Source organism: Myotis myotis, unplaced genomic scaffold (assembly GCF_014108235.1).
Source record: "Myotis myotis isolate mMyoMyo1 unplaced genomic scaffold, mMyoMyo1.p scaffold_m19_p_13, whole genome shotgun sequence".
In the NCBI taxonomy this organism is placed as follows: domain Eukaryota; kingdom Metazoa; phylum Chordata; class Mammalia; order Chiroptera; family Vespertilionidae; genus Myotis; species Myotis myotis.
In genome coordinates this window covers 13,267,869-13,294,220 of record NW_023416317.1, presented here as the reverse complement: position 1 = coordinate 13,294,220, position 26,352 = coordinate 13,267,869, and the positions used below count along the sequence as shown (strand labels likewise).

The 26,352-nt window shown below is 47.2% G+C and overlaps 2 protein-coding genes across 15 annotated transcripts in view; one reads left to right on the top strand and one right to left on the bottom strand.

Annotated features, from left to right (window-relative positions):
- PXK (PX domain containing serine/threonine kinase like) overlaps positions 1-19,239 on the top strand; it is a 74,532-nt gene extending 55,293 nt beyond the window's left edge. For 5 of the 13 annotated variants that reach the window (XM_036331744.1, XM_036331755.1, XM_036331753.1 and 2 more), the window contains 5 exons: positions 2,949-3,026; positions 3,800-3,886; positions 4,341-4,410; positions 7,026-7,088; positions 17,988-19,239. In XM_036331744.1, coding sequence (XP_036187637.1) covers positions 2,949-3,026; positions 3,800-3,886; positions 4,341-4,410; positions 7,026-7,088; positions 17,988-18,199 — 510 coding nt within the window. In that variant the 3' untranslated portion in view covers positions 18,200-19,239. Of the gene's footprint in view, positions 1-2,948; positions 3,027-3,799; positions 3,887-4,340; positions 4,411-7,025; positions 7,089-13,667; positions 13,690-16,118; positions 16,156-17,987 lie in introns of all 13 variants that reach the window. The other 8 variants (XM_036331757.1, XM_036331756.1, XM_036331752.1 and 5 more) reach the window with 8 other exon arrangements.
- A 1,073-nt stretch (positions 19,240-20,312) lies between these two features.
- Positions 20,313-25,926, bottom strand: PDHB (pyruvate dehydrogenase E1 subunit beta). 2 transcript variants are annotated; one of them, XM_036331742.1, is made up of 10 exons: positions 25,781-25,926; positions 25,648-25,701; positions 24,361-24,468; positions 24,204-24,266; positions 24,081-24,116; positions 23,637-23,922; positions 22,845-22,955; positions 22,445-22,536; positions 21,171-21,312; positions 20,430-20,883 (listed from the first exon to the last, which is right to left on the bottom strand). In XM_036331742.1, exons 1-10 carry the CDS (start codon positions 25,820-25,822, stop codon positions 20,738-20,740), a joined length of 1,080 nt encoding a protein of 359 aa, XP_036187635.1. In that variant the 5' UTR covers positions 25,823-25,926; the 3' UTR covers positions 20,430-20,737. The 2 variants fall into 2 exon arrangements, with proteins under 2 accessions (XP_036187636.1, XP_036187635.1); XM_036331743.1 differs by lacking the exons at positions 25,648-25,701; positions 25,781-25,926 and adding an exon at positions 25,369-25,641 and having other exon boundaries at positions 20,313-20,883.
- Between the last annotated feature and the right edge of the window lie 426 nt (positions 25,927-26,352).

Below are 26,352 nucleotides of genomic sequence, written 5' to 3'. Positions count from 1 at the left end.
AAAAAAAGAAAAAACCCGAAACAAGGTGGGGTCAGAAGACTATGTAGGTGACAGGCGCTTTCCTCTCTCCTTCTTTACCAGTTAGAGGAGTTCTGACAATAATAGCTGCTTTAGATCTGAAGTAGGAAATAAAAACATTTAAATTTATCTCTTTATTGAGTCTCCTCAGAAAATGTATTCAGCCTTGTGAATAACTGTGCTCTCCCCCGACCCTGATGGTCCAGCCCAAAGATGACATCAGACCTCACTCTTCCCCTAAGCCAGAGTCTCTGGCCAGAGACAGTATGATTTTAAAAGCCAACGTTAATTTCCTGTAATGCATTTCCTTTCTGGAAAGACACACAAGAAACGGTGACATTGGTTGGTTGCCTCCAAGGAGGGGAGTAGGTGGGAGACTTTACTGTGTACATACCCTTTTATATGTACTTGTGAAGCATATGACTGTCTTACCTACTTAAAACTTGTTTTAAGTTTATATTTTTTAAAGAATAATAGAGATAAAAAGCATGACCTGGGTGTCTGTTTTCCAGGCCTGAGCTCTCATGGTTTGAAAACTAATAAATTCAGAAATGAGAGGCTCAGAAGCTTCCCAGGCTATAAAGAGTATCTTTCAGCAGGAAAAGCTTAATCTTGTGAAATTCAGAAAGTAAATCTTTGACAGAGCAAATCCCTCTGAAGTAATAAAATATTATGATTATTTGAATTTGTATGTGTTCCAATAAGCTTTATATATATTTTACTTTTCATCATGATAAAATGTAAAATTTACCCTCTTAGCCATTTTTAAGTAGTATTCACGTCACTGTGTTGAGTGGATCTCTAGAGCTTTTCGTCTTGCAAACTCAACCTCTAGACTCATTGACTGACAGCTGCCCATCCCTCCGCCCCAGCCTTGGCAAACACAGCTCTACTGTCTGCTTCCAAGGTTTTGACAACTAAGTGTCTCATAAAGTGGAGTCATCAGTATTTGTCCTTTGTGACTGGCTTACTTCACTCAGCAGAATGTTACTAAGTTTTCTTCGCATTGCAGCATGTGACAGGGTCTCCTTTTCTGAGCTGAGTACTATTCCCTTACGTGTGCTGTTATCTACCACATTTTGTTAATCCATTTACCTGTTGATGGGCATCCCACCTCTTGGCTGGTGTGAGTGAACATGGGGTTGCTTCGATCATGTTTTCAATCCTTTTGGATATATACCTAGAAGTTGCTGGATCATATGCACATTTTATTTTTAGATTTTTTGGAGCAATTTCCACACTATTTCCCGTAGCAGCTGTGCCATTTTACATTCCCACCATTGGTGCACTAGGATTCCAGTTTTATTACATTTTTGCTAACACTTGTTATTTTCTGTCTTTTGGGTTTTTTTAAAAATACATTTTTATTGATGTCAGAGAGGAAGAGAGAGGGAGAGAGAGATAGAAACATCAATGATAAGTGAGACACATCATTTGGCTGCCTCCTGCATGTACCCCAATCAGGGCCAGAGATGGATCCTGCAACCTAGGTACGTGCCATTGACCGGAATCAAACCTGGGACCCTTCAGTCCATAGGCCGACGCTGTATTCTCTGGGCCAAACCTGCCAGGGCTATTTTCTGGTTTTTCAATAGTGACGATTCTAATGTGTGTGAGGTGATATCTCATTGTGGTTTTGACTTGCATTTATCTAATGATTAGAGATGTTGATCATCTTTTCATGTGCTTGTTGGTCACGTGTATCTTTTCTTTGGAGAAATATCTGTTCAGGTCCTTTGCCCATTTCTTTTTTCTTTGATTTTCTGTTCTTACCCCCCCCCCCCAGCTTTATTGTGGTATAATCAGTTTTTGGTGACAAGTCCATATTTTAAATTTGCTTATGTTTTTGTTGTTTAGGTATAGTTCTTCATATATTCTGGATATTAATCCCTTATCAGATATATGATTTCCAATCATTTTCTGCCACCCTAGGTTACCTTTTCACCTTGTCATTGTTTCCTTTGATGTGCAGGAGTTTTAAGTTCGATGTGGTCCCATTTGTCTGTTTTAGCTTTTGTTGCCTGAGCTTTTGGTGTCCTATCCAAGATATCATTGCCAAATCCAGTATCATGAAGTCTTTCCCTTATGCTTTCTTCTTGGAGTTTTATAGTTTTAGGTCTTCAATCCAACCTTGAGTTAATTTTTGTATGTGGTGTAAGGTTCATTCTTTTCCATGTAGATATCCAATTTTCCCATGAGCATTTATTGCAAAAACTGTCCTTTCCCCATTGTGTGCTTTGGGCACCCTTGTCAAAGACCATTTGATCAGATGCATGAGGGTTTATTTCTAGGCTCTCTGTTCTGTTCCATTGTCTGTATGTCTTTCTTTATGCCAGTAGCACACTGTTTTGTTTCCTGTAGCTTCGCAATATGTTGTAAAATCAAGAAGTGTGAGGCCTTCAATTTTTTTTTTTCTTTTTCAGAGAGGAAGGGAGAGGAAGAGAGATATAGAAACATCAATGATGAGATAGAAGATAGAATCATTGACTGGCTGCCTCCTGCACGCCCCCACTGGGGATTGAGCCTGCAACCCAGGCATATGCCTTTGACCAGATCGAACCTGGAACCCTTCAGTCCATAGGTCGACGCTCTATCCACTAAGCCAAACCTGTTAGGGCGAGGCCTCCAATTTTTATCTTCTTTGCAAGATTGTTTTGGTAATTCAGGGTCCCTTGAGGATTAGTGAAATACTTGAAGCATACATCATATCTGTTTTTGTGTTCATGTTATATTTATTGATAAGAAATGCTAATGAACTGAGTTTGTGGGAGATACCAGAAGTGGCCAGGACAGGATTCAAGTGGACAACTTGTAAATGATTTCATTCCAGATGCCCTCCCTCTTGATAACCAATTGCTTCTTCTCTAAAACCAAGATTTGGGAGAATCTCCAGCCGTTTTCCTCAATAAATTATCTGCTTTCTCTTTCAGATCCCCACAAAGTTAAAAGAGGCATTGAGAACTGCCAAAGAATGTATAGAAAAGAGACTAATTGAAGAACAGAAACAGGTAAATTTCGCATGGTTGCTCATTGCTCTTTGATCTTTAAGTATTGTCACCCTCTGCCTGGAATTCCTGGTGATTCACTTTTTTGTTTTTGTAATCCTTACCCCTGAGGAGTGAGGATATTTTTTCCATTGATTTTTAGAGAGAGTGGAGGGGGGGGAGAGAAGAGAGAGAGAAACATCAACGTGAGAGACACATCGATTGGTCACCTCCTGTTCATGCCCAGACCAGGGTCAGGAATTGAACCCACAACCCAGGCACATGCCCTTGAATCGAATCCACAGCCCTTCGGGCCGTGGGTCGATGCTCTAACCACTGATCAAACCGGCCAGGGCCAGTGATTGCTTTTAACTGATTGTTCGTGCCACAAGCATTTCTTGCATACTTGCTCTGAACCAGGCTCCAGGCACAGTGCTATGAAACAGCTGAATCCTTCGCTGTCCTTCCTTGAGGAGCTCAGCCTGTTGGGAAACAAGCAGATCCATACAGGGTGGCCATCCTTTGTGATCAGGGCGGGCTGGGTCGTGGTGGGCACGCATGGTCCGTGCTCAGAGGTGCTGGGGACCACACTCATCTTCTGTGTGTGAGAGGCGGGAAGGAGCTGAGGGAAGTGAGAACGGTCTCCTCCCTCAGGTATACCCTTCTCCCAGACATCCAAGCTTGACCTCGGAGCAGGGAAAGATTTTTCATCCAGACAATTCGATTTGGCGAAACCCATTAGGTTTTTGTTGGTGTAGGATACGCTTACATTTGTGGCGAATTGCATTCTCTTTTAGATTCACCAGCATCGAAGACTGACAAGAGCTCAGTCGCACCATGGATCTGAAGAAGAAAGAAAAAAGAGGAAGATTTTAGCTCGAAAGGTGAGCCGGCTGTCTCTCTGTGTGGAGAAGAGTTCTGGGTCCCACCTAAAGAAAGTTCTAGGCTAATGGTGCACATTTAGTGAAGGGCGGGTTTTGTGCTGTATCTCCTTGAAAGCCAAAACTATTTGCAGATGACTGGTTTGCAGCTTTAAAAAAGGAGCTACATGCCATCAGGAAAGAAATGGGCCGTACGTTTCCTGGCTGGCTGGGCTGGTTATGGCCGAATGTAACTGGGGGCAGTGATTGGCCTGAAATAATAGCCAGCAGGATTGTGGTTATTTTCCCCTTTGGTTTTGGCTTGTGACTTCTTCTTGGTATTAAGTTACCGAGTGTGTGGATATGACCTTGCGTGTGGATAGTTTAACTACATGCCTAGAAAATATTTTTATTCTAACTCTCAGCTTCAGTGTGTTTACTCTTTCTCTCCCCCTCCCTTCTCTTTCTATTTTCAAAGAAGTCAAAACGATCTGCTATTGAAAATAGTGAAGAACATTCAGCAAAATATAGCAACTCCAATAATTCAGGTAACTGGTTATCGATTGTAGTGGAGCCAGCACCCAAAGGCCAGGACCAGGGGTCTGTAGTTGGTCGAGGGGCCTTGGGTTCTGGTAGCCAGAGTATGGTGACAAGTGAAGAAAACAAAAGCATTCTGTCCCTAATGAAGGGTATGGCAGCATCATGGCTCACAGAAGGGACCTCAGAGGTCACTGGGTCAGCAGCCTCTTCACTAAGGGCAGGACCCCATAGTGTGTGGGATAGCAGAAAGCATCGTTCCAGAAGGGCGGGCAGTGAGAGAGCACTGTCCTGAGCAGGCAGTCATCCCTGCCGCTCCCGGCTGCCCCTCACCCAGCCCCACAGGCTTTGGGCCTTAATGTCTCCCTCTCTGGAAATTAGGGCCAAAGTGATGATCCCTTGAGACCTTCCAGTTCTCCTACCCGTGAATCAGCTTGAGCTTAGCCCTGGAAGGCCAAGGGAACAGGGAGGTTTCTTTAGGCTCAGGAATAGCTTCATATACTTTTTAAAAAAATCCTCACCCAAGGATATGTTTTTTTCTTTGTTTTATTGATTTTAGAGAGAGACAGAAACATCGATGTGGGAGAGAAACATCAATTAGTTGCCTCCCTTATGTGCCCTGACTGCGGTTGAACACGCAACCTGAGAATGTGCCCTTATTAGGAATCAAACCCACAACCATTTCGGGGCATGGAACGATGTTCCAGCCAGCCAAGCCACCAGCCGGGCTAGCTGCATATGCTTTAGGCAGGAGGAGGACCTAGCAGAGAGAAACCGAACACACAGGAGAGCGAGTAATGGGGTGAAAGGCCTTGAAGGCCCAGGACTCAGCATCAAGAGCCCAGCTGGCAGTCTCAGCCTTGGAGGAAGCCCATCCATCTCTTCCTGGAGGCAGGAGCCGGGGGGTGGGGGTGGGGGGGGCAGGTGAAAAGGTAGAGGCGTTTAAAGGCAGAAGGAAATTGAGAGCATTCACAGTTCATGCGTTCTCAGGTCCTCTCCAGGAAGTCAGGGAGGAGGGCCTCTGCTGGGGGGAAGGGGAGAAACGGGGGGGGGGGGGGGGGGGGGGGGGGGGAGGCACACAGGCAGACTAGCCCCAGCCAGAGAAGGTGGTGTGGGCGGAGCTGGGAATTAGAAGAGTTGGGAGAAGAGGGGACTCCACAAAGAAGGTGAGAATCATGCTGACACCACTGCCTGCAGAGTCCAGGCCCTGGAGGTCCCAGTGAGGACCCAGGCAGGCTGCACGCGTGTGGAGGCTGAGAGGGGAGAGGGGCTGGAGGACGCTGTGGCCTGTGGGCAATTCCACAGTTGGAGGTCTCTTTTCTCCATGGTGGATGGGCTGGACATGGCCAGTCACTATCGTCCCTAAGACCCATGTCTCCAACCAGCATGTCTGACTGGTGGTCCTGTCCAGCAGCCACTTTCTTACAAAGCAGAGAAAGCCTGACTGTGTTTTCCACCTTCCTGAGGCACCGCCTGCCTGCAAGGCCCTGTGCCAGATGCGGCAGATGGGGCCCCGGGGACTCCAAGCACGGCCGTGCCCTCGGGAGTTTAGGAGAGCAAACAGCAGTTGATGGAAATGTGCAGATCTTCTCCAGATCCCACGGGATCCACACGTTCAGTCTTCTCCCCATCACCATCTGCGCTGGCACTGCCAAGCAGTAGGAAACAGGGCGGGCTGAGCTTTACCTCCTTTCCCAGTAAAACGCCTCATAGTTTACAGGAAGGTGAGAGAAAAGTGGAAATAGTGGAAAGAAGGGTGTGTGGTAGGACATTTCTCCTCGTGCCCAGTGCCTGTGCCATGTCGGCATGTCCTGTGGGTAGTGGGGGAGGGGATGGCGCAGGCTTCCGAAGAACAGCTAGCGGTTTCCCGAGGGCATGATCACAGCCCTCCCTCAGCTGTGGTTACCCCCTCTGCGTGGGGGAGGCTCTCATGTGGGAACCTCTGTCTGCTCATTGGGCTTCTTCCATGTGAGGCCTGCAGCGTGTATTCTGGGAGTTGCTGAGCACTGGGGAGATGCTGGGAACTTGGAAATATTTGAAATACAACAAGGTGACTGGGTACAGAAAATGCATGCAACATAGGGGCGTATGCACATTGTTTTAATGTAAATACGGGTATTTATTGAATTTTGGGTAAGAAAAGGCCTGGGAAATCCACACACTGAATGGGCTGCCCCTACCTAATGGAATGGGCCTGCGGATGAAGTGGAGCTTTTACACAGCATTGCTGGGTGGATGCTGTGGGAACTCACCTCCTTGGACGGCCCCGCACCTCTCTGTCCCAGCATTTCTCTGACATGCTGAGGCACTGTCGTTTGTCCTTCATTTCCCAGGGAAGGGGCGTGGGTCAGGAAGAGGGACTGCAGCCAAATGCATAGCTGGTGGGTTTGCAGGGTTGGTTTCAAATAAGCAAGCTGCGGGGGAGCAGCCCAGCCCTAACCTAGCCCTGTGCTGGCGTGGAAGCCTGTGGTCCCTAGTCCAGGCCCGGGATTCTCTGTCCCTCCTCAACTTTTAGCACAAGCCACACACCAGCCACGGGCAGATTCTCCGACAGTGGTGGGGCCCAGCGGGCCAAGCTCCAGGTGTCTTTCTTTAGTCCCATACGCGTTTCTGTGTTTTCTCTTAGCAGGATCTGGGGCCAGCTCACCTCTCACATCTCCGTCCTCGCCGACTCCGCCCTCTACAGCAGGTTAGTGATGGAGGCAAAGTAGCCTGCTCCCCCCTGCAGTCCACCTGCAGGGGGAGGAGCCCGGCTTCTCTTCTCACCTGCACCCAAGCCTTTCAGGGTGGGGCCGTACTGGCCTCTCCAGAGAACCAGAGGAGTGCACGTTAGCAGTGCCATCGGGAGAGCAGAGCGTCTGCATTTACAGACTCGGGTCTCCTGGGAATGCAGTGGTTGGTTTCAGGGTCACTAGCCACCCTCTACCCCAGGCTTCTCTCTCTGCCGAAAAGCCGCCTGCAGGGCTCCCCAGATGAGAGCTCCTTTGGGCACAGGCTCTGGGTCCACGCGGCTGAACACAGAAGTCACAGCGACGCCCAGGCCCTGTCCTTCCCCAGCGCTCTCCTCAGGGAACCCAGACATTATGTGGGTTTTGTCACAGAGCAAAACTGGGGAGACGCCCAGGTGTGGGAGGGGAATAGCCGCGGCGCTCCTGGGTTCCTGATAACTGTCATCCGGGTAGTCTGTGGCTAGCCTTCGTGTCACCTGTGAACTACTCAGATACTACGAGTTTTGTTGGGAAAATGTAGAAAAATGTTAACCCAGGAATACTTACACAAGTCTCTGATTCGCTGGTGTGGCCTCACAGTGCTAGCTCCACTCCTTTCGTTTTGAACTACTACCTCTCTCCTCACCATTTTATAAGCCCCATAAAGACACACTGGAGTCCCAGTATCTCCTTGTTCTTAAATGAGCCAGATGTTCTAGATGCCGGCGGAGCTGCTCTGCCCCTCAGCTTGCCGCTGGGCTTGGGAGCGGCTGCAGCTACCTGAAGGAGGTCATTGGCTGCGGTTGATGTGTGAGTTGACAACAGCATATGCGCTAGGTTTAAGGCGGCACCTGGGAGCTACCAGGTGCATCACTGCTCGACTGCTCTCCCATGCTTCTCTCTGACCTCCCTGAAAATGGCGAGCATGTGTAGGGGGACTGGTTTGAGCAGCTCACTCTGGCCATGGTGTTGTCCTGGCTGGCAGAGGATGGTCACTGGCGGCTCGCTGCCGAGCATGCTGGAGCCAGCACCTATTTCAGTAGCAAAATACCTGGCTAGTGGGGACAATGTTCCTTTCCCCTGTCTGACTTTGTCAGCAGGTTTTTACAAGAAAGCCCCCAAATATTGATCAAGACAGAAAATAGACTTCTCTGTCTTTTGTAGAGGTGACCTGTGTCGGCTGATCATAAGTTTCTGGAGATCTGCTGCCCAGATCATGTTGAGCCACTTTTTCCTAGACAGGATGTGCCTTTCACACCACTTAGGCATAGTAAGGACAGTGGGGAGAATGGACAGCGAGGCTCCATGAGCTCTCCTTTAACAAAGGCGGTGCCTGTTGGAGTGCAGAGCACTCAGCGTGCATGGGATGTGATCCTGGGAAGTTAGTGCTAGTTCTCATGTTTAAATGTCTTGGGGAATTCAGTCTATTTTGATTTTTGTTGTTGTTAATCCTCTAATTTACCTGTGGTTTGAAGGGAACTATCTCCTATGTAGCAGGTTTGCATGAGTGGGGGTGACGTTTAGAATGAGAGGAGAAGGAAAAGAAGGGTCTTGTAGTTAGAGTCAATGTTGGAAAAACATAGAGTGGGAGCAGTTGGGGGGCTTCACTTCAAGATAGATCTGCTCACAGATTTGATAATATTTATCTTGAAGGGGAGTCCTAAGAATTCAGAGGGAAAACACAAGTGAGGCCCCAAGCACAATGCCTGGCAGACATGAGACATCCCCAGCAAATATTGCCTCCTTCTTCCCATTATCTCCTTTAATATTTTGTTGATGGAATTACCAACTCGGCCCCCAAAGACTCCACTCTGACCTCTGCTGGGCATTTATTGTAATGCATATCATAAAAGCGATAACTAGCCCTTGACTGTCAACCTACCATCTGAGGCTCTCTGGGGGGCACACAGTGAGTTTATTCATTCGGTTACTCCAGAGGCATTTGTGGGGAGCCTGCGGCATGTCAGGCACTGTGCTTGGCCCTGGGTCACACAGGTAAACAGACTGGCAAGGCCCCAGCTGGAGCGGAGTCACGTTTCCAGCACCTGTCAGAAGCCCCAGAATGATAGACACAATTCAAGCAAATGCATTCTCCGGGGCCCAGCCAGGTCATTTTTTTCTCCCAGTAGTTCCCTTCCTAGAGAATCCACCTGAAAAACTAGTTCACCAACAGCAACATCTCGAGCTTCTGTTCTGTGGGAGGCCCGGGGTGGCAGCCCTCGTGGACTGTACCATGGGAGGCGTGTGGTCAACCCTGTGGGTGGGTTTGCTTGGACTTGCTCTGCCTTCCAGGTCTCTGCCGGGTGAGAACAGACTGTCAGCCCAGGGTGGCAACTTCTGGTTCCTTAGCCCCTTGCTTGAGGGGTCCTTCCCCCCAGGCTGGAGGCCGGCTTCTCACTGGGCTCGGCTTTCTCGCTGCCTCCCTGCACGCTGCCCACCTTGTTGCTGGAATCATTTACTCCAATTGATGTCTCTGCTTCTAGGCCAGGCTTATGGTCTAACTAAATCAAGGAGAGTGTCTTCCAACTTTCTGATGAAATGCGATTTTCTCGAGAAATGAAGGAAAATTCTTCATTTTCAAGGGCTAGTATAAAAAAGAATTCCCTGTTAAAGGTGGCAACTCAGTGTGGGAGCTCTTGGGAATTACACCTTGGGCCAGGAGCCTAAACTTGAGAGCCGCCACTCTGCTGGTTCTGAAACCTGGACAAGACACTAACCCTCCCTGTGTCTCAGGTTTCCTATTTGTAAAGGAGGGTAATAGCAGTGCCTGCCTCGTCAGGTTAGTAAGGGGATCCAGTGAGGACGAGGTTAGGGCAGTGCCTGCACACAGGAAGCCCACGGCATACTGAGTTCCCAGGAGACCTTGAATGAGTCACTTTCTCAGGTTTCCTTACCTCCTTTGTAACAGACAAAAGGGTGGGAGTGACAGGATACTGTCTCCCAGTTCCTTCTAATCAGGCTCCCTGTACAGTTACTGTGAACCCTGCCTTTGACAGTTTGCACAGCAATAGCTCAACCTGGGCAAGTTCATTGTCACAGCATTGCCTTTTTTCCTGAAAGAGCGCATGTTAAGCACATTCATGGTGGTGAACCCGCACAACCAATGGGTCCGGTCTGCCTGTCACTACTTGAGCCAATTAAGCAGAAACAGGGTTGAATCATATATGAGCGTTTATTCCAGTACTGCTGACAGTATGGGAGAGCAGCAGGTCATCCACAAAAATCTGCCCCCTGCCCTCCATAAGCCAGCTGCTTATATAGGGTAGGGCCAGGGTTACATGGGGAAGTAGGGATTACAGGCATGGGGAAGTAGGAGGCTGGGTGGGACTCCACTGTTTGGGCAACAAGGCTGTCAATCTTTCCATGATAATAGGCAGTTTCTGAATGCACATTCCAAGGTTGACTCCAGGGGGCAAAGATGACTCCCAGCCAGGTTAGAAGGTACTTTCTCTAGTCAGAACAAAACAGTCCAGGTTAACAGGGCATGATTAATATCTCTTCTTTCTTATAACTAAGAGCTAGTCCCCAATATTCTATTTGTGCCCCTAACAGTAGTTGAGGGTGGTCCTAGCTCAGTTACTTTTAGGATGGGGCAGAGGTGACAGATGTTTGTGAGTGAAGTGGCCGTAGTCTCAGGAGGCCTTTCCAGCATTTGTATATACCAGGGGTCCTCAAACATTTTAAACAGGGGGGCCAGTTCACTGTCCCTCAGACCGTTGGAGGGCCGGACTATAGTTTAAAAAAAAACTATGAACAAATTCCTATGCACATTGCACATATCTTATTTTGAAGTAAAAAAACAAAACGGGAACAAATACAATATTTGTATTTGCAGGTGGCCCGCGGCCCGTAGTTTGAGGACCCCTGGTATATACTATAGGGACTGGGGCCTGTCCAGGTGTGTGTACCTCCCTGCCCTCGGGCCTCCTCTTGAGGGCCTCACCAATTTGACAGGAGAAATATATCTTTCCCCTCAGTCTGTGGGCACTTCCAGCAGGTGGGGTGCGAGTCTCTAAACCTCTTCTTCAGTGAGAACATTCCTAGCACTTTGTTTTCTGCAAAAGGTTATGTTTCCTGCCTCTAGAAGGTCACTCTTTCCCAACCTTTCAGACCTCACGGACCGCCAGTTGGCGACCACTGATTTAGAAGGTCCCAGTTTATACACATCAATATTCCCTTTCACCCTCCCTTTGGGAGCAGGCAGCTTTTGCAAAATATTGTCTTTATTTTTTTAAAAAACAGGTTTGCAAAGAGTATTTAGGGAAAGCTAAGCAAGCAGGAGGACCTAGATTCTTTTGTTTTTAATCGTATTTAACACATTTTGAGCACTTATTCTGTGATAGGTATTGTTCTAAGTGATGTGTAGTCATTGTTTCATTTGATCCCCATGAATACTTTCTATCCAAGGAGAATGGTTTTTCTGGTGCTCCATTTTACAGACAAAGAAACTGAGGCTCTAGTGGAGTTAAAGGACTTTGGCCAAGGTCACACAAGTCGGGGATGCTAGAGCCAGGATTAAAATAGCTCTGTCTTTGCTCACTTACCCCACGGCCTATGGGTAAGCGCTGTGCATGGTTGGTGGGAGAAGAACCCTGAAAGCAGAGTCAGAAATCCTAGGCCTGGTTTGTGGCTTCACCACCTTCCAGCTGTGACCTTGGACGAGCAATTCGCATTCTTCAGAGCTGCCTTTGGAAAGATGTCCTGGTCTTGACTAGGTAGATAATGTAGAGGACAAGGCTTTAAAAGAGGTCAAATGCTATCAAGTATAAGCGATGGATGTCCTGCAAGAGAATTCTAGCCCTTCTTGCTTGCAGTCTATAATTTTAAGCAATAATTTTAAAGAGAGAGGGCTGACAGTGTGTAGAAACCCAGTCTGTAAGAATGAGTGGAGAGAGGGAAGTTTCCTATCTGGACGGGAGCTGGAGGAGGGAGAACAGAGCCTATGGCCCTGGGTGACTGAGGACTTGAGTAACAGGACGAAGGGTTAAGAATAAATAAGGCACAAAAAAAGAGATGAAGTTGTTGAGAATGTTGGACCAGAATTTGTGTAGCCAAATCAAAGTCTGAAACCCACTTTAGGTTCAAAATCAATGTCTCAAGCCTTAAGGATGTTTATTAAAACCTACACAACACAGAGCAGTCACCGTCTTTGGGATGAACAGGTCTGCCCTGCAGTGCTGCTCTCCTGCCCTCCCCAGCGCCTTCCACGCCCAAGTGTGGGGCTCTCCCCAAAGCCCTCTGCTGGTGGGGTGGGCGTGGGGCTGGGGCTGGGCAGTGTCCCCAGCACCCTCCCTGCTGCACCATGTGACCTGCCTCACAGGGGCCTCACTTCCTCTGGGCAGCGGGCAGGTTGGTTCAGTGGGGACTCCGGGATTCACTGTCAGGGAAAGTGTTCTCTCTTAAATTTCACTTGCAATCTAGACAGGAAGAAAGACGTTGGCCTTGGTTTGTTTGTTCTTTTATAACGGTTTTATATCTTACGTAAACTAATGCCACCCACTGCCCAGTTCAGCCTCCAGCCCTAGCAGCCTTCAGGGGAGGGGCCACCTGCTCCTGCCCAGGCGCTCCACCTTAGACCTGCCCTGCGTCCTTGCTCTCCCAACTCTGAAAAGATGTCTCCATCTTATTAATTAATTAATTAATCCTCACCCAAAGATATTTTTTCCATTGATTCTAGAGAGAGTGGGAAGGAGAGGGAGAGACAGAGAAACACCGATGTGAGAGAGACACCTCAATTGGTTGCCTCCCTCACGCCCCTGACCAGAGCCCGGAGCCTGCAACCAAGGTACATGCCCTTGACCAGAATTGAACCCGGCACCCTTCAGTCTGCAGGCCATTGCTCTGTCCACTGAGCCAAACTGGCTAGGGCTTCTTTTTTAAAAAATTAAAGAAGTATATATTCTTCTGATCTCAGAGAGGAAGGGCAAGGGAGAGAGAGATAGAAACATCAATGATGACAGAGAATCATTGATTGGCTGCCTCCTGAACATCCCCTGCTGGGGATTGAGCCCACAACCCGGGCATGTGCCCTGATTGGGAATCTATCCAGTGGCCTGGTACATAGGTCGATGCTCAACCACTGAGCCACACCAGCCAGGCCGTGTCTCCATTTTAAATTATAGAACATTTGCTTGGAAAAAGTTATGAGTTCTAGTTTTTCTCCCCTCTTATTTAATAAGAGACCCAAGGATACTCCTAGTGCTCATTCCACTTTTCTGGGAAGGAAAAAGCTTCCTGGGTCTTCTGAAGGGAGTGTTGTGCTTGTCAGTAAGTAAAAATAGCAACCAACGGGCTCCAAAGAAGAAAAAGACCACAAGGAAGAAAGCGACTCATTGGTTACCACATTCGTGTATTTGCCATGTTCTAAAAGGGTCACAGTCGTGTACTAGCCAGTGCATCTCGTGCTTAACTTACATGTCTCCTAGTTTGGCAGTGAGAATAACCAGCATGTGATTCAGACTAATATTTTGCTGTCTCTTACTATTTGATTAAATGACACTAAAATCTGAATAATGACTGTGTCCTCTCTCTCTTTCTCTCTCTCTCTTTGCTGTTTTCAGTAGAGCATGCGCCCTTTTGAACGTGAGTTTTTGGTAAAGTAAACTATACTGATCCCTCTCACTTTAAAGATGCTGTTTCTGAATGTGAAATGGGACCCAGTACATCTAGTCTCTGAAGTGATGAACAAATGGGGAAGGAGACTTGAGACCATTTCCTTCACTGAGCATTAAATGAAATGCAGCATCTTTAAAATGCACCCAAGTGACTTCATTTACCTTCATTTCATTTCCATCATGACCTTCAAAATCTTCCTTTTCACTCTGATTTTAGTTTTAAAATACAGCTCTAAAACCTACAAGTCAACTGTATGGCATTTGGTAAATTTTAATTTTGGAAACTAGGCTCTCAGAGTCCTGTCCCTGTAAAAATGTTGTTCCTTGTTACTCTGATGAAGGGGAAAGGGTGCTGGCAGTTGAGTTCTTGGCTATGGAGAGACAGCTTATTGGGAAAAGCGGTTCTTTTTCACACATCCTTAATAATTCTTGAGTTGGGACGTGACTGCAGCCTCCTCGTCTGTCTGAGACAAAAGGTGAAGGCAGATCCCAAGAGCTGGGGCCGCCTGCTTCCCAGGGTCCTGCTCTCCATTCCCTCGAGGGTAGTTGGCAGGTCTGGTGGCTGTGTGGCCTCCCCACCTCTGTGTGTGGACCACAAAGGAACACAGACTCACAGACACCTGTAGATTGTTAAATTGGTCCAAGGCAAGGGGAGCCACAAGGCTGGCAAGGATGTTTCTAACCTACGCTCTGGTTGCAACCGTCGGTGGCCTGTTCCAGGCCTCGGTTGGATTGCCAGGTACCCATTTGGTTTGGTGGATGGGACTCTGGGGAGGGTAGAGTAGTTGACTCTTGAGGTTTTTGTCTAAGACAAAGTGAGACAGAGAAGTCAGGCCTGACTGGGTTGTGATTGTAGACAAGCTGTCTGGCGCTTCCTTCATCCTGGGTTGTTGCAGAACACGGTTTCTCAAAGCTGTGTGAGTTCAGTTAGTAACCTAGCAGGGAAGCTGTCCGGTGTTGCCTGTGGCCTGGGGATAAGGCTGTGGAAGCCTTTTGTTGGCCAGGAGCTCAGTCACATTTGAGGAATGGGGCGCTCAGGTTTGTCACGGGCCAAAGAGCCAACTCTGAATTGGCCCTTGTTACCATTCCTCCCCTCCTCCCTTTGTTACCAATGTGTTGTAGCTGAAGCCCCAGTGAACTTTAAAGGAAGCTTGTGGACTATAGAAAAGACAAAAAGAAGTTGATGGGCCTAGAGTCAGACTGGGAGTCCCGGAGTCTGTGTCCTTGCCTCCTCCAGGAGGCCTTCTGACTCCTGGTCCTCCTCTCCCCTCCCCAAGTGCTCTGAGCTGGCAAGTTGGGTTCCCTTGTCCTGATGGTACACATCAGTATCTGCCCCAGGTGTCGCAGGCCCAGCGAGGAAAAGTGGACGTCATGGGATGTCAGGCCCTGCGATTGGTCGGCCCTCTGTGGGCAGACATCAGGGTGACCTTGGGACCTTGCTCTATGCTCCTGGATGAGCAGCCTCTCCTTTCGCACGGCCCTCAGCTTCCCATTTGCATTGCAGACACAGGTTACCCTGTGGCACTTTGGACAGTGTATTTATTTATACCACCTACATATTCCAGGAAATTCACTGCAAGTGGTAACAATCTCAGCCTTTACTTGGAAATGAAGATTCAGTTACAAACGCCACCCCCCAACTCCCAAACCTTGTGGTAGTGAATTTGCATTTTTAATTTTGAGCTCCTGGTAATGAGGCCAAAGTCAAGGGTTGGTTCCTTATGAAGACCAAGCAGTTTTGTCCAGACGGCAGCCCATTGCTAGCCTCCCAGGATCCTGGGCCGGAGGGGCATCCTCTCTGGATGGCCAGTTCCATGTCGTGAGGACACAAGTGCTGTTGCAGTCCAGACCCGGTCTCATCTGTAACCCACAGGGACTCTTCTGCCAGGTTCAGAGCACAAAGCCGGAAGGCAGAAGCGCCAATGCCCACCCATACATGTTAGGCCCTGAACATCAGTCCAGATTCTGCTGCCCTTTTCTGGTCATTGCATGGCAAGTGGGGAGGGAGGGGACATTGGTGCTGCTCAGTCCTCCAGGCTCCGTGCTGCAGTTCAGTTCCGAGAGCTTTCAGAGGTGCAAGCTCCCTTCCTCCTGGTTTTTCACTGGTCACTGTCTGAAACGCCCTTCAGAGGAATGCTTGTATCACATACCCCAACACTCGTTTTTCATTTCAAGTCCCTTTTATCTTTATAACCCAGAAACATAAAGCCAGGGACATTTTCCCACACTCCACCTGACATAATCGAATTTCATTCATTAGTTGTTATTGTATAGAACAAATAGAAACCACATTTTGTTCATTTGTCTGTTTAATGTTTGTTTGTATTGCTCTATCATTTGAGAATTCCAAGACTGTAAAGCATGAGTGTGTGTGTCTGTGTGATTCTTTAATTTCAGCTGCCTTAGGTTTGGGTAAAGATATAAAGAAAGGTAAGTGGTTTTCTGTGAAACACAAGATTTTAACCATTGCCTGTCATGTACTTACCTAAGTATTTTATTGGCAACCCTGAACCACTCATCCATATAAATGCACGGGGTGATTGGTATGTTTACCTGTTAACACCACAGCCCAGGAGCAGTTTAGGGGGGAACCACCTGGCAGAATGGTGTAGCCCTTGGAAGGGGTAGAGGGTAAGGCTCGAAACAGGTGGGTGGAGTCACTGAGAGCTGCAAGGTTCCCAGGAAATGGGGCAATGAACTCTGTGGCACAGGCAGGTCCCTTAAGGCAGGGCTTTTTCTGTATTCAGTCTTTATTTTGTTCTGGGAGAGCAGTTCATTCATTCATTCAGAACATTCAAGTGCCAAATGTTTGTGTGCCTGGAAGATAAGGGAAGTTTGAAACACATGTCTAGCTCCCTTCTTGCCCACCAGGGTAGAGCTCAACATTCCAGTCTCTCCTGATGCTTTAGCGAAGATATAGGGTTAGTGCAGTTGTGTCTGTTCCTGGGTTGGGCCACAGTGGAAAGAAGGGAGCTTGAGGAGGAGGACTCCTCGAGAATCCCATTGCTGGGAAGAGAGAGCTCTTTGCCCTCTACTTTGCATTGCAACAATTATTAGCTTTTTATATTTCTTTAATGCATCCTAATAGGAAATGATTATTTGAGATAGATGCCCCTGAGGAACCCATAACCCTGCAGGCACTGGTGTCTTGCCAAGAATACTGAGTGGTTTGTCATTTTATATTAAATCACATCCTTCAAATATTGTGTGTGTTGAAGCATCTAAAGAACTGTTCACCCTTTATTATTAATTGACTAGAGGCCGAATGCATGAATTCGTGTATGGGTGGGGTCCGGCCGGCCTACCCCGACAGGGGCCCATCGGGCTGGGCCGGCTGGCCCCTCCCCAGATCGGGGGAGGGGCGGGGGTAAGTGGGGACAGGGCCAGCCAGGGGGAGGGGCCGCAGGCAGTTGGCCGGCCCACCCTACCCCCCATCAGGGTTCGGGGGAGGGGGGGGGAGGCAATTGGGGGCCAGGACAGCCAGGGTGGGGATGCTGATCAGGGCCCAGATCAGGCTGGTTGGCTGCTGCAGTGTGTGTCATAGCCACTGGTTGTTCTGATCGTTCCGCTGTTCTGGTTGCTGAGCTTTTACATATATAGATATTCAGGTAGCTCAACTCTGCATACAGATGTTTATCTTTTTTTTTAATCCTCACCTGAGCATATATTTATATTTTTATTGATTTCAGAGAGGAAGGGAGAGGGAGATAGAAACATTAATGATGAGAGAGAACTATCAATCGGCTCTCTCCTGCACACCCCCTACTGGGGACTGAGCCCACAACTTGGGCATGTGCCCTTGACTGGAATTGAACACAAGACCCTTCAGTCTGCAGGCCGACACTCTGTCCACTGAGCCAAACCAGCTAGGGCCAGATGTCTGTCTTTGCTAGCTCAGGAGTTGGTGGGCCTAGTTAATGTAGCTGATGGAACTTTTCTTTGGGGATCATTACTAAAATTTGGAAATGGAGTTAGAGCTTCATCTATCCTGAGAGAATGTCACTATATAGTTTCATGTAATCTGTGATATTCAGTCTTTTCACACATGACTGTTATTTGGGAGAAGTGGCAACCTTTAATTAAAATTCCCCTTTGATGCTTCTAGCTTTCTTGTTCAGTATTTTAAAAATCATGCAGTGCTGGGCATCTTGCCCCTCTGAGGGAAAACACTTTGTCTCACTAAAGTCTGTTCCGCCCAGGACTGAGCAGTAGCATGCATGCAGGGGGTTAGGAGGTGATGCTGACTGTCCCTTTTTTTTTCTACAGGGATTTCCACATTACCTCCACCTCCTCCACCTCCGCCTCCACCACCAGCAGCTCCCTTGCCTCCTTTGAGCACAGAGGTAGCCACACAGCCGCAGCCCCAGGCTGTGAATGGCATGAGCCGAGGGGCCTTACTCAGCTCCATCCAGAATTTCCAAAAAGGAACTCTGAGGAAAGCCGAAACCTGTGATCATAGTGCTCCTAAGATCAGCTAAAGTTTCGTGTTTACACTTGGAGGGAAAAGTTGTTCTTTTTTCTACACACCTCCAACCACTAAAGTACCCTCTTCCTGGATGAAGAACTGCTGAGCCAGTACAGCCACGTTGTTTTGCAGATGCTCATGTAAGTGGCTTTTCAAGAGGGAAATATTCAAGTAGATGATAAAATCAGGCTGGCATTGCTGCCTTAAGAGATCTTTTGCTCCTTTATTACTATTTTAAAGGAGTTGTTCATCCTCTAATGGGCATCTTTGGGGAGCAGCAGCATATCAGAATAAATATTTCTACCAACTGAAACGGACAAAAACAATGACAATATTCAGTCGCAGCAGTGAATGGCCTTTGTATTGCAATCCTTCCTATGTCGTCAGGCAGCTCCTAGAAACGTTCCTAAGTTTATTTCTCTAAAGCATTTTCTGGTTATTCTTAGATTGTAACTCCCATACCTGCTCCCTTAATTTCATCTTAGACATTAACACAGTAGTCCAAAGCAACTGAGTCAGAGAAGCAACTGATGTCTTCATTTTCCCCTCCAATAGGATGGGGAAAATGTGTATTATTCTCTAATGGGAACACCATTGTGGATATAGAACTTGGGCTGCTAAAGCAACTACTCTAGACTCATATTTCCTTATAGTTAGAATGCATTGAATAGACAAAACTGTCACCATCAGAAAATGCTCTTGTCTATTAGAGGACCTTACTCCTGAGCAATTAAGTTTGTGTTTTGTGGGGAGTTATTGTTACAACATAAGCGAATTTGGCATTTATAGAATTCTGACTTTGGAAAGGTTTATTCAAATACGTCATCTTTAAATGTTACTCGTTTATTAGAAAGATCCTTTATCTTATAATTTGCTTAATCCTTAAGTAAACGGCACTTTAAAGGATTATAAGTAATCCATTTAAAACTTAAAGTACACACATCAGTGTTGGTTACTATGCAGAGAGAATGTCATTGTCTATAGTTTCATGTAATCTGTGATAAATATGTTCAGCTGTATTTTTTATTAAAATAAACCATGTCAAGAAAATGGGTTGTCTATAGCTTGGCTAAATATTTTATTATTTTAAAATACATTTTTATTAATTTCAGAGAGTAAGGGAGAGGGAGAGATAGAAACATCATTGATTGGCTGCCTCATCCAGCCCGCAACCCGGGCACATGCCCTGACCAAAATCGAACCTGGGACCTTTTAGTCTGTAGGCCAACACTCTCTTTACTGAGCCAAACCAGCTAGGGCATATTTTCCCTGTTAGTAAGCAATCCTGTCTTGCTGTTTAAATTAGGCACCATTTGTATGCTTTTATAACTAATTTAAACCTGTCTTTTCCATTGTAACTTCTGAAGAAGGCAATGTATAGCAGGTCTGTTTTTTGGCAATAGAAAAATACCTGACATGAATTTTGCTTTAATTTTAAAGGGAATCTGCCCTGGCCAGTGTTGCTCAGTGATTAGAGTGTCGCCCCATGCGCTAAAGCAGTGGTTCTCAACCTTGGCTGCACATTAGAATCACCTGGGAATCTTTTTTAAATCCTGATTTCTGGGCCTCCTCCTCCGGAAATTCTGTTTCTTTGTTACTAATGTTGTGGCCCCACCCCATAACAAAGAAACAGAGTTTCCGGAGGATGAGGCCCAGAAATCAGGATTTTAAAAAGATTACCAGGTGATTCTAATGTGCAGCCAAGGTTGAGAACCACTGCACAAAGGGCTGTGAGTTTGATTTCCAGTCAAGGGCATGGACCTAGGTGGCAGGTTTCCCACCCTATTCAGGGCAGGTGTGGGAGGCAATCAATTGATGTGGCTCTCACATCTATGTTTCTCTCTCTCTCTCTTTCTTTCTCTCTCTCTCTCTCTCTCTCTCTCTCTCTCTCTCTCTCTCGTGTCCCAACCCCACTTCCCTCTTTCACTCTGACTAAAATCAATAGAAAAAATATCCTCAGGTCAGGATTAACTCTCAAAAATAATTTTTAAGGGAACCCTATTAGAATAGGGATGGACAAGGTTGATGTGGGCTAGGAGATTAATGATTTTAGATGACATTAATTTCTTAATAGAATTTTAAAACTTTCACCCCATTTATTTTCAAGAATATAAAAATACAATTAGTCATAGTTAGGAATTCCTTTATTCCTTATCAAAACAATCTAACAGTAAATGTAGATCATATGCTTTTCTTTACATACAAATTGTCTTTTTGTATATATATGTGTGTGTGTGTGTGTGTGTGTGTGTGTATATATATATATATATATATATATATCTATCTATCTTTCATCAGGACTCTGCCATTCATACTTTGTCCTTCCATTGAGAGGGCAAAATTTTACATTAGTCTTATTCAAAGAAAGAGCAATTGTAACAGACAAAAAAAACAGGCATGGAGTCTAGGGCAGTAAGAATGGAGTTTTCCACTTACAAGTACATTCTTCCCAGTACAAAAACATTAACGACTTGTAAGATCTTACCCTTCAATCCAGGTAGTGTCAGCAAGTATTTAAATAAATTCCAATGACTTGATATTCAAGTCCCAACTAGATATTCAATGTTTTCTTTATTGCAAATATGATGTCTTTAACCTGAGGTACAGAGTTGTCTTCTAGAATCTTTGCATAAGGCATAGGGACATCAGCTCCGGTGACACGAACTGCAGGAGCATCCAGGAAATTGAATGCAGGGCCTAGGAGAGAAGGAGTAATGAGAGCCAAGAAAAGCCAGCTGAACACCAACACCTTCGCACAAAAGGTGTGGCCACCGCCGAAAGACAAGAATCTAAAGGAATGTTAATTCTGGGGATTGTTTCTGGTTTTGCTTTTTAAAACATTTACCCAAAGAAAAAGTGCCACGCTGACAAATTGGAGGTTCAAGTCATTTGGCCTCTCCTAGCTTTTAATCTCGTTATGCAGTATCAGGGTACACAGTGTATACTATAAACTATGACTATTAAAACTAGTTTTTCTGAAATACCTTCCATGATCCTGGCACAAATTTCAGCTCCTACGCCAAACTGTGGCCACCCTCCTTCCACAGTTACGAGATGATTGGTCTTCATGACACTGGCTTCTATTGTTTCAACATCCATTGGTCTGATGGTTCGCAGATTTATCACCTAACCAGATAAAGTAAGAGATAAGCTTTAGAGAGCCCCTGCATCGTAAATATAGTCTTATCCCCATAATACCACTTTAGGTTTCCTATTCATCTTTGGGTCTAGGAAAATCTAATCTGCCTATTCATAAACAACATGTAAGAGGGAAAATTTAATTAAAACAAAAATCTTTATCTCTTACCACAGCAGCTGCTGTTACCTTACAGAATTCACTTATCCTCCCTTGACTTTAACTTCCTTCTCATCAAAATAATAACTGCCCGGCCTGTGTGGCTCAGTTGGTCAGTTGGAACCATGAGGTTGCGGTTCAGTTCCTGGTCAGGGCACGTGTCCGGGTTGCAGGCTTGGTGTGCAGGAGGCAGCCAATCAATGTTTCTCACCGATGTTTCTATCTCTTTCCCTGTCCCTTACACTAAGTGTAATTCTCACAACCACCCTGATCGGACAGAAAACATACTATCCCCACTCTGTTCTCTGAAGCCAGCTCTCCCTCAGCTGTTTTCTTTCTTTCTATAAAGTTTTTTTAATTGATTTTTACAAAGAGAAGGGAAAGAGGGAAACATTGATGTGAGAGACACACTGATTTATTGCCGCCCACATGCACCCTGACTGGGCCAGGGAATGAACCCGCAACCCAGGTAAATGACGAAGAGCTGAACCCATGACCCTTTGGTGCTCAGCTGATGCTCTACCAGTGAGCAGCACTGGCCAGGGCGTGGGAAACACCCAACCAACTGAGCCACACCAGCCAGGGCCCTCAGCTGTTCTAAGCTCCTGTCTCTCCAAATCTTTTGAGATTAGGGTACATAACTTGCCCAAGTATAACAAGTGCTAGTGCTGGTTATAAAAGGGTTCGACTCATTGACTTCTATGTTTCCCCTTCTCCCAACCTCTAGTTCCAAGGATGGATCTTAACTTCAAAACGCAGGACTATTCTAAAAGATCCAGAACCTAGGTGGTAAAAAAACTATGTATTTGAAAAGCAGGTTTCCAGCTTTAAGCAGAGACAGAACTGAGTGAAAAAGATTTTACACATCTAGTTAGCCTGTTTAGAACTCAAATTCCTATTTTTGGGTATTAAATTTAAAGGGAATCTTTCTGATTCTTTCGGAACAAGTGAATGTCCACTCACCTCACATTCAATTCCCTCTTTAGATAGCACTGTTGCAGCTTCTAAGCAGTGTCCCACAGGCCTTGAATGGGCAACTACAGTTATGTGTGTCCCTGAAACAAAGTGGCCACAGATCAGAAGTCAGGCTGAAACTAAGTTCATTTATAAAATCTTCAACTCAGCTTCATTCTAGTAATATGAGGCATGTGGCAACCTTCCTAGAAATGAAATACAAATCTACTGGATTAAGATTTAGAAAAACACAAGTGTATGAGCAATCGGGGCATGATATATTCTTATCTTGACTCATTTAATACTTCCCTAGTCAAAGTAAAGGGCAATACAGTCTAGAATGAATTTGAGTAACACAAACAGGGGCTATAGTACAAATAATGTTTGAATGTATACTAAGTTTTCTTACCTTGCCTTTCTATTTTGGCTTTTCCAATAGGAATCAGAAAATCTTTTGACTGAGCTTCTGGGGGAAATTCAAAAGCAACTCCATACATCAATTCATTTTCTAGCATCACCACTACAAAATACAAATATTTAAAGAAAAGTAACTATGTGACTAAATATGTACACACACCACTTTCTTTTCTGAGAGTATGTTCAAGCTGGGGACAGTGAAACAAGGGCTGAGGACAAGCAGCAAGAGGAGACTGGGCAGGGCGGCTCTGGCTCACGGGAAAGTCAGAGAAAAGGGGGCCTTGGAGACAGGTTCAGGGGGTTAGCTGGGGACACGCTGCTGTTGCCCATTGCTCCCCTGGGTGCAAGTCTTGTGGGACCCATAGAGCTTAGGAGATGCACCCCTAGAGGGAGAAAGGTGGCATGCTCCCAAGAGGGAGAGCGCCACTACCAGTCCATTTTGTGAAGCTTCACTGTGCTGATTAAGAAGCCTGTGTCTACCATGGCCAGTTTCCCTGACGATGGTTTAGGTATTGACTTCTGTAGTCTGCTCACTCCTAACTTTACCTATGAGGTTACACCAGTGTTGTAGGTACATAGTAAGTGTCTCCTTTACCTAACTGGCCCTCATGTAGTCAGAAATAAGAAAAACAACATTTTTTACTTTCTTCACTATATCTGTAAATCATTAACATTTTTATGATATGTCTAAGCCTAACAATCAGCTTTTATTGGTGCCTCCCATGCAAAGATTTCATTTTAGTTCTTGAATGTTCAAAAGAGACCCAAGAGCTCCTCTGCTGACCTGGATTGTTATCTCGAATGGCCGATTTAATAAGTCCTTTTGCATCCTCTGCGTTCCAGGGGCTGACCACCTTCAAGCCTGGGCAGTGTCCATACCAGGCAGCAAAGCACTGTGAGTGCTGGGCAGCTACGCCTGCCGAGGCCCCATTGGGCCCCCTGAAGACAATGGGCACAGACTGAAGGCCCGCCGACATGTAGTAGGTCTTGGCAGCTGAGTTTATAACCTGGTCAATGGCTTGCATAGAGAAATTGAAGGTCATAAATTCACAAATGGGCCGCAACCCAGCCTGTCAAATCAAAAACACAGATGTTAAAAAGCCTTAAAACAGCAATGAAGAGGGGCAAACCACCGCTGCGCTCCCCCAACATTCAAATAATGTTTTCAAAAGGTTATGTTAAAAAGGTTTTACTCCACACTTAAGATGAGATTCATAAAGATTCATACCATAGCTGCACCTACGGCAATTCCAGCAAATCCCATCTACAAAATAAAACACAAACATGTGAAAACCCATAAAAATTATAACACTGCACCCTTTAGCCGTCAGCTTCCTGATGGCAGGCTCACCTCAGATATGGGGGTGTCTATGATCCTCTTATCTCCATATTTCTTCCATAGGCCTCGACTGACCTAAAATTAAGCAGTGACCCCATTACTTTATAAAGTGTACCTGGGAGCCCGGTCATCACCTCAATTTTGTTCAGCTTTCCCGTATCTTGGTTACCTTGTAAGCCCCATCATACTGGGCCACTTCTTCCCCGAGCAGAAACACCTTCTCATCTCTTTCCAGCTCCTCATCCATACCTTGATTTATGGCATCACGAACTGTCACCTGTCACAGGTATGGGAAGAGTCGATAAGCTCCAGGATTTTGTAGGGTGCTACTGAGGTTCTCCCCCTTCACAGCACCTAGGCTGCCCACAGTATGTAATATAAAATTATTTCTAGAGCAGGCTTCTCTTTAAAAGGTCAATTCTAAAGTAATAATTCCATCACACGGAACTAGTCTGTGATTGGGTGTGTTAATGAGAAGTTTACGGAGGCTCTGCTTGATATGCACAGGGCTTACGAGATCTGCCTGCTGGCTGGCCAGTTCAGAGGCGAAACTTCACAAGCAGAACGTACCCTGGGTGGTTTTACTCCCCACTTCAGGGAACTGTTAAGGAAGCCCAAGTAATTCTACATATTCAGCACTTGCCAGGCACTGCCACACACGTTGCCTTCAGGACCTAGGAAGTTATTTTACTATATAGGTTGGTAAAATCCTCTAGTAAAAAAAAAAGGGGGGGGGGGGAGTCCTCAAAAAGTTGAACATAGAATTATCATATGATCCAACAATTCGCCATCTCTCCCCAAAAGAACTGAAAACAGAGACTCGGCTTCTTGCACAACCATGTCCACAGCAGCATTATTTATAAACCCAAAAGGTGGAAACAGACCAAATGTCCATCAACAGATGATTAAACCAAACGTGGTGCATCCGCACAATGGCAGGGCATTCGGCCTTTAGAAAGCCTGGAACTGTGTCCCGGGCTACTGGCTATGCGGAGTGGAAGGAGCCGGGTAAAAAGGACGACTATTGCCGGATGCCACGTCCAGGGGCCGGAGAAGGTGGCGGGGGCCGTGGGACGGGGCGTCAGTGTTTAGCAAACGGGGCGATGGCTGCCAAACACGGCGAATGGTCTTCCTGCCGCTGAATACTCACGTTAAAGCGCTTAGTTCTGTTACGTACATTTTGCCACAATAAAAATAAAGGGGGAAGGGTGATCAGGGGGAAAGCGTCCAGTCCAGGGCCCTCCGATGGGTCGCCCATCGCCGGGGCAGCATGCCGGGTTCGGCGCGGGGCCCGGACGCTGGGCCGCAGCAGGCGCAGCGCGAGTTCCCCGCTGGACGCCGCTCCCAGGCCGCCGCCGCCACCGCCGCCGCTCCCCGTCGGCGCCCACCCGCCACCGCGCAGGCGCGACCCCGGCCTCCACCGGGGACGAGGGCCCCTGCGGTGTCCCGGCGTTACCTGCAGCGCCGCCGGCGCCGTCCGGTGGAAGCGCCTCCTCAGCAGCCCCGAGACCTGGCGGGGAGAGAAAAAGGGCGCTCAGAGGGGGCGACAGGGACCACGCAGGGTGGTCGGGCCCGCCGCTGCCGCCTACCTGCTCCAGGGGTCTCCGCACCAGCGCAGACACCACCGCCATCTTAACCGTGTCCTCTAGCCGCCGCCGAATGACAGACAACACAACGGGGCTGCGACGTCGTATAGGGTCCCGCCTCCCGCTGGCGCGGACCAATGGCAGAGCGCGGCGCGGGCGTGCCCCGCCCCTTCCCCGCGGGGTGGTCCTGCGGCTCTTCCTGGGTCGACTGCGAATCACTTCACTTCTGCGCGCCGGCGGCTGCTGGTATGCGGGCTGCGGGCCGAGGGCACGCTCCTGGGCGGTGCGGCTTGAAGCGCGGGGACCAGGAGGCAGCCTCAGGGCTGAACTGGAGGCTGGAGGGACCCTGTGCCCCGGGCCATGAAACCCTTTGGGCACTGAAATCCTGTGGGCACAAGTAGCGCCTGCACACTAGTGACAGGCAACTTCCGCCTCATGCGCGAGTCCAGGCTGTGGGTTCGTTAGAATGCGAGCGAGAGCTTTCGCTGACGCATGAAACGCCTACTGTGCGCTGTGGTTAGAGCTTTGGAGCTCATTGACTCCTCCCGGGAACCCTCGCAGGTAATGCGTTATTG

What these genes read in the sequence shown, in the direction of transcription:
- PDHB (XM_036331742.1), bottom strand. Translation starts at nt 25,822, where the DNA reads ATGGCGGTGGTGTCTGCGCTGGTGCGGAGACCCCTGGAGCAG. An exon ending in TGCGGAGACCCCTGGAGCAG is followed by an intron (nt 25,702 to 25,780) that starts GTAGGCGGCAGC and finishes TCTCCCCGCCAG; the next exon opens with GTCTCGGGGCTGCTGAGGAG. An exon ending in TTGCCGTAGGTGCAGCTATG is followed by an intron (nt 23,923 to 24,080) that starts GTATGAATCTTT and finishes TTGATTTGACAG; the next exon opens with GCTGGGTTGCGGCCCATTTG.